This window comes from Phoenix dactylifera, chromosome 9 (genome assembly GCF_009389715.1).
Source record: "Phoenix dactylifera cultivar Barhee BC4 chromosome 9, palm_55x_up_171113_PBpolish2nd_filt_p, whole genome shotgun sequence".
Taxonomy (NCBI): domain Eukaryota; kingdom Viridiplantae; phylum Streptophyta; class Magnoliopsida; order Arecales; family Arecaceae; genus Phoenix; species Phoenix dactylifera.
In genome coordinates, this window is record NC_052400.1 from 11178521 (window position 1) to 11185552 (window position 7032).

Consider the following 7032-nt stretch of genomic DNA (forward strand, 5'->3'; position numbering starts at 1 on the left):
CATGCGCCTGCGTTCCATCCCTGAACGAACTTTTACATCGATGTCGTTTATTAGAAGATCATATGGAACATAGCTCATGATATAGAGTGACACAGATGAAATGAAAGTATCTCTACAAGGAGGTATATACTTAGGAAGGCCAATATTATTACCATCACGCCAAAAATGAGCTAATTCTGTGGGCATGGCCTCCCATGCTCGGTTTCTCGACCGTTTTTTAAGTCCATCGACCGTGGCCGCCTGGAACTCCGCCATCCGAGCATCCGCCAACGAAGGCCTCCACCGGGAAGCCCTCCTTCTATACCGCCGGATGAAGCGATCCGGGCTCCACCCCGACCACCTCACCTTCCCCTTCCTTCTCAAAGCCTGCGCGCGCCTTCCCGGTACCCCCATCCCCCAAATCATCCACGCCCACGTCCTCAAATCCCCCTTCTCCTCTGATGTCTTCGTGGGGACGGCGGTGGTCGACATGTACGTCAAGTGCCGGCAACTGGGGTCTGCGAATGTTCTGTTTGAAAGTATGCCCGAGAGAGACGCCGCCGCTTGGAATGTCATGATCATGGGATTTTCTGACCTTGATTCTCTTGACAGGGTTTTAGTTCTCTTTCGCCGCATGAGGTCGGCCGAGATCAGCCCTGACTCAATCACCTTCATAAGCTTGACTCGGTCGTGCGGGTGCGAGAGCAATCTGAGCATGCTGAAAGCTGTTCATTGTTTGGGGATTCGGATGGGAATCGGAGCTGATGTTGCAGTGGCCAACACCTGGATTGCTGCCTATGCCAAGTGCGAGGATCTGGACTCAGCTGAATCTGTCTTTACCAATATCTCCATCGAAACGAGGTCAGTTGTGTCATGGAATTCCATGATCGCAGGTTATGCATATGTTGGAAGATCCAAGGAAGCTATTGGTTTCTTTTGTTGGATGAGTCGAGAAGGTGTTCGACCAGATTTGAGCACCACTGTCAGCTTACTTTCGGTGTTAGCGCATTCGGAAGCAACATCAGAGGGTAAGCTGATTCATTCAGTTTCTATTAAAGCAGGATTTGATTCAGATGTTTCTTTTATGAATACTCTGATTGCATTTTACTCAAAGTGTGGAGATGTCGATGCTGCACGATATTGTTTCAGGAACATGTCTGAGAGGACTCCTGTTTCTTGGACCGCCCTTATTAGTGGCTATGCTGAAAATGGATATACGGATGAGGCTATGGATCTGTTTCATGCCATGGAAGCTGCTGGGGAGAGACCTGATGCAGTCACTGTGGTTGCTGTTCTCTCTGCTTGTAGCCAAATGGGAGCTCTTGAGCTCGGCAGGTCAATGAATAGGTATGCAATTGCAAATGGGTTTGAAGGTAGCGTCCTGGTTTGTAATGCATTGATCGACATGTATGCCAAATGTGGTAGCCTCGGTGAGGCTCGAAGACTTTTCGATATCATGCACGAAAGAACTATAGTCTCTTGGACCGCCATGATCATGGGTTATGCCATGAATGGACATTTTACAGAAGCTTTAGATCTATTTTCTCAGATGGTGAAATCAGGATTGAAGCCGAATCATGTAACATTTTTGGCTGTACTGCAAGCATGTGCCCATGGTGGCTTGTTGGAAAAGGGGTGGGTCTATTTCGATATGATGAGTAAAATATATCACATAAAGCCCAGATTAGAACATTATGCTTGCATGGCCGATCTCCTTGGCCGTCGAGGGGAACTAAAAGAGGCATTCAGATTCATCCAGAGAATGCCTATCGAACCGGATGCTGGTGTATGGGGTGCTCTCCTTGGTGCTTGCATAACTCACCACGAGACAGAGATCGGGATGTATGTGGCGAGCCGTCTTTTTGAATTAGAACCTCAAGCAGCTGCATCATATGTTGGTATGGCCAACATTTTTGCTGCAAAACAGAGGTGGGAAGGTGCAGCAAAGCTACGTATGATGATGAAACAGAAGGGGATCAGGAAATTACCTGGACGAAGTATCGTTCAGGTGAACAGGAAGTTTCATATATTCACTGTTGAAGATAGGAGTCATCCTGAAGGCTTACAGATTTATGAAGTCTTGGATAATTTGGCTCTGCACTTAAAAGAAGCAGGTTATCAGACAGATTTTGAATATTTATTGACATATGAACTGGAATAGAAGTGGAGCTGAGTCATCCATTTTGCTGGAAAGAGGCATTTTCTTTCTATTTTGCTCCGAACTCCAAAGTACTTACAATGGTGGGAAATCTAAGCTTAATAACTTGCATTCAGAATTGGTTTGCCCAGCAGCATGCTTTGTGGGGGACAAAAATGCTGTAAGTGCCAGCATGCTTTTGTGGGGAAAAATAATGCTGTAAGTGCCCTGTTTCTTATATGTGAAGATACTGTTTATGCTTGGAGAACTTAAAGCAACCACAAAGTAAAGCCTAGTAAATACAGATACCACATTCACATCTAAGAACATGGTCATTGTAAAGATTAAATGAAGCATTATCACGCAGTCATGACATATAACTTTCAATGAATGAATATACTTGAGCTATGGATTGTTCCTACTTATGGAGTATCACCCATGATGGAATCTCACTAATCCTCCAGCACCAAAATATTGATGCATCTGGAGTGTTTTACTGATGTGGGTGATGCCCCAGTATTCTCACCCCTCCACTTCTTGGAGGAGGTTCTGGGTTTGAATCTTAGGCAGAGCTTCTGCCAATACTTGGATCTAGGTAATTTACTTCAGGCAGGTCCTTCCTCTCATTCTCTTGCTATAAAAAGAAAAAAAAATAGTTGAGTGTTGTATACAAAATCAACTACAAATATAGCATTTATTACACTTGTCCTCCATGCATTTTGTATATATCCAAAAACCAGCGACCAAATACGCTGGTAAAGAAGAAAAAACTACTTCCATAAATGGATTTTTATTTTTATTTCTTAAAAATAGTACTGCATATAGGCTTATTCTTGATTGGATTGCTATCTAATCTTCTTAAGAGAAACAATTCTGAGCATCCACACCTAGTTCAAGTAATTTCTTCCTTTTGGATAGGCTCATCTAATTCGAATCAATCTGAAAATGTTTTTGACATTTCTTGTTTAAGCTAGTTCTAAATTTTATTACATGAATCAATATTTACATATTAATAATACTAACATAGAATAAAATCTATACTAGTGTACATGTTATTCTTCTACTGAAAAGCCTCCTTTTCAATTGTCACAACATGTTTGTTGTTCATTTGGCTCTCATGTTTAATGTTCATTGTTTTTACTTTAGATCTAGAGGATTTTGCATCTGAGCTAAGTAATTTGATTAACAGTTATACGTTCTACTTCAACATATTGAGGGTAACAATGCAGTTTTCATGTATGACCTTGTTAAGATAGTTCTCTGGTTAAAATCTTTTGCAAGGAATACAATCATATAATCTTTATAGTATTATATTATTCTAGTCTAGCAGAATAGGATGTAACAAGGTGGATGGAAAAAGAGATGCACATTAATAGCATATTTAATTGAAGCATGCTAGTAGAACTGAATCAAATTCTCGATGTTTTAAATTTTTATAACTTCTTGTAGATAATAGATCGAGAAGAGCCAAAGTAGTAGGCAGCATGGCTAACGCATCAAACAAGTCTGCTGACCACCTATTACGGATCATAATTTGCATGGTTTTCTTTGACATTGTATAAGCTCATTAAATGGAGGGTGATTTGGCACGAACTCTTTCTTGCTCGCTCACTTTACTTCTTGGTCAATGACTCAATATATATGTAAAAGGCATATGTCACCTAATTTTGACCATTTTCTCCTGGAATCTTTATTTAGTTACTTCATGCATTGCTTGAGCCTTAATACATTCTCACTTTTTTTACCTTGATTTGCATGTATTTTTGGTGTGGGCACAGGGAAGACAATGGTTGTGAGAGGCTTGCTATTCAAGTATCAATGCAGTTCTCCATCATTATAGGTAACAAAAGAAAGATCTGCAGTTGGTACTTAGGAGTGATTCAGATGCATGCTTGTTTTGTCAACCTGCAATGCATGGATGGCAAAAACAGTCCACATAGTTTATAGTCAGTTTTGGGTAGTAGTGAATATGACTATGAACAATGTACTGAACTAACCAACGTGCTAAAAGTCAAACTATTCATATGTCAATAATCATAAATTTGTAAATCGATCGAGTTATGTGGAAATAGTTCTCATCAGTTAATGTTACCTTGTTTTCTTATACAGAGATGGATTTATACTAGAGATGCTCAAGATCAGACCTTCCGAGATATTTATACTTCTGGTTTCCATGGGGCGATATATTATACTGCTATAAATGCTCCGGGAGCATCGTTCGGTGCTTCAAGAACTGCAGCTGGTTCAGATGCTTTTTACAGCCAAATATGGGGAGGAATTTGTCAGAGCTGCAATCAAACTCATGCCAGATTGAGTGGAAAAAAAAGCTAGGTTCTATGAACTGTCAAGCAGCGGTTATCAAATTGTGATCCACACATTTCCATTTGAGTTTGTCTTCAAATTGTTCATGCCAGAAAACCGATTCGGGCTCCTTCGGTGGAAACCAAACTGAAGTTGCTTAAGGAAAATGCTGAAGAACATTAGTTAGATTTTGATCCACTTGTCTGTGAAAAAGTTCCTCAAGCCACAACCAGAGATTTAATGGTAAGTTGTTGTCATTATGTACTATTATCAGGATACCTATTCTCTTCAACAGAATGGGAGATTGTCTCTATTAATCATCGGAATGGGCCACCTTATTCTTTGGTTTGTCTGATATTGCCCTATCCCAAGGAGAAACATGAGGAAAAGAAATCTTCCACCCATGGGGAAGTTTTTCATGAAGAACCCGATCCAGGTACAGGTTCTGATTCCTTTAATGTTCCAGAAGTTGGAAAGTTTCGTCTCATCAATTTCTTATGATTCTTCATCAGCAAAAGAACTAGTTCGACCATTAAAACTATCCACTCTCTTGCATGACTCAGGGCTTGACCAGGGAAGAGTATATTTGTTGGCTTTAGATTACCATGAGGCAGATCCTTTTTCATGATGAAGGTAGGACAAGTACCGAGCCTCATCTATGGCGACCCTTTAGCCTTTGGCTGACTAATAAGCGCAAGCATCTTCTTGTATTGACTCAGACTCTGCACAGCATATGTGGAGCAAAAGTAGAATCTTATATTTCACTAGGAACATATTGTTAGTAGGAAAAAGATAAGGTCAGGCAGATGGCCACAAAAGCATCAATTTGCAAGTACCAGTTCATGGCGAGCATGTTAATGCTAAGGTGTCAATAAAATAACCAAAATATTCAGCACCAAGGAATATATGTCAAGTACATGGGATGCAGGCGTGAAGCACGATATTGGAATAGCAATCATGATCAATCCAGAAAGTCGCTACACTTGATCTTAGCCCAAAGGCAGAGAAAGGTATATCCAGAAAGTCACTATACCATTGATTCTAGTGAAGTTAGGCCAAAATCTAAATCAAAAGGAAAAATAATCTATACTGTTAATTGGTGCAGCCAATTAAAGTACATGTCATTAAAACCCTCTTAACCAAACATCCTACTGAACTATGCAATCATTTTTGTGGTCTTAACCACAATTTTTCATTTAAATTCCATTTTAGATTGTATGCTTATAACTGACAGGCACCAGGAAGTACTGTGAGATTGGTTAGATGAGCAAAATTACTTTTCAGCGAACAGCTTACTGATAAAGGCTGAACATCCAAACGTTATTAAGAATTTCATCATATCCACTTACTAGCTGCCCTAACTTTCGTTTTTGAGAGACAGAACATGGGAAGTCACTCGCACAGCAATAGGTCATTCTGTTGGTGGGGAAGGTACAAGTTGATTTGCATCAACAAACAGTCTGCTGCTATCATGATTATGCAATAAAATAATATTGGCCTTGCTAAGTGTATACTTATAAAATACTTTCATTGCATGTGTCACTCCAGATAATGTTGCATATGTTCTGGTAATATATAGCATGGATGTGTAAATTTCGTTCAAAGATGGAACGAAAAAATAGCATGGTTGTCTTGCTCTAATGGCATACAACATGCTTGTAGATCGGGAGATGAACAGAGCTACCGACTGGATTGGCTCTTTTGTTACCTAACACTTGATGGTTTACTCTGAAAAAGCTATGAAACTATCCCTCCCTCTCCGCGGCATCTTCTTTTTTTTATTATTTTGTATTCGTGCTAGAATAGCATGATCCACCAAGCCTATCAAAAGAAAAATCACAACATGATCTTGTTTTATAGAGGAAGTCCATAAGGGAAAAATCTGTACTGAGTTTGGGCAATCCAAATTGCCGTTGCATCAACTGTACCTTTAGTGACTAAATCATAGAAGGCCTTGAATAGTTTTGAGGTTAGTGAAGAACCCAGGTGACCAGCAAACGCAGTTGTGCAATATATCTCTCTATCCTCATTAATGTGCTAGCTCGGTCATAATGTGTACCAATTGATCAATAAAATTTAGTATGAGATGAATGTATCAAGTGCGGACACTTTTAACTTGCATGCCTTACTATTGAATGCAAGAGTCCTCCAATTTGCCACTTCGATGAATGTAGATTTTCAGCACCAAGCGTCCAGTCCCATTGGTTCCGAAAACAGGTCAAGCATCCGGATCAAAGCAACAAGCCCACTGCCAGCTAACGCATGCCAAGAATTCCAAACCACGTCCAAAAACATGCATCATTCACAAAACCAGAGGTCGTATCATGAATCATGATCAGTCATTTCTTAAACCCATCCAAATTCCAGAACATCATCAAAGTTCCCTTATTCATAAGTTTCTTCTTTAAATAAATAAAATATCTTAGTCATCAAACATAAAAAATAAAGAACAAGAATTAAGTACAAAAGAATATGATGGCATGGACAGCATTTTCGCTGCAAAAGAGAGGTGGTAAGGTGCGGCAAAGTTGCGGTCGTGGCGAGCTTCATATATTCACCGTTGAAAGATGGGACTCATCTATTGATCATAAATAATAACATATTAGGATTTTAGA

At 39.9% G+C, this 7032-nt stretch overlaps 1 protein-coding gene across 2 annotated transcripts; it reads left to right on the top strand.

Annotated features, from left to right (window-relative positions):
* Positions 1 to 6728, top strand: LOC103700703 (pentatricopeptide repeat-containing protein At4g19191, mitochondrial). Of its 2 annotated transcripts, none has more exons than XM_039130015.1 (4): positions 1 to 2297; positions 3895 to 3956; positions 4226 to 4853; positions 4981 to 6728. In XM_039130015.1, the coding sequence occupies exon 1, from the start codon at positions 185 to 187 to the stop codon at positions 2138 to 2140; it is 1956 nt and encodes a 651-aa protein (XP_038985943.1). In that variant the 5' UTR covers positions 1 to 184; the 3' UTR covers positions 2141 to 2297; positions 3895 to 3956; positions 4226 to 4853; positions 4981 to 6728. The 2 variants fall into 2 exon arrangements, with proteins under 2 accessions (XP_038985943.1, XP_017696766.2); XM_017841277.3 differs by having other exon boundaries at positions 2 to 2335; positions 4981 to 6726.
* Positions 6729 to 7032: the final 304 nt, after the last annotated feature.

What these genes read in the sequence shown, in the direction of transcription:
- LOC103700703 (XM_039130015.1), top strand. Translation starts at nt 185, where the DNA reads ATGGCCTCCCATGCTCGGTTTCTCGACCGTTTTTTAAGTCCATCGACC.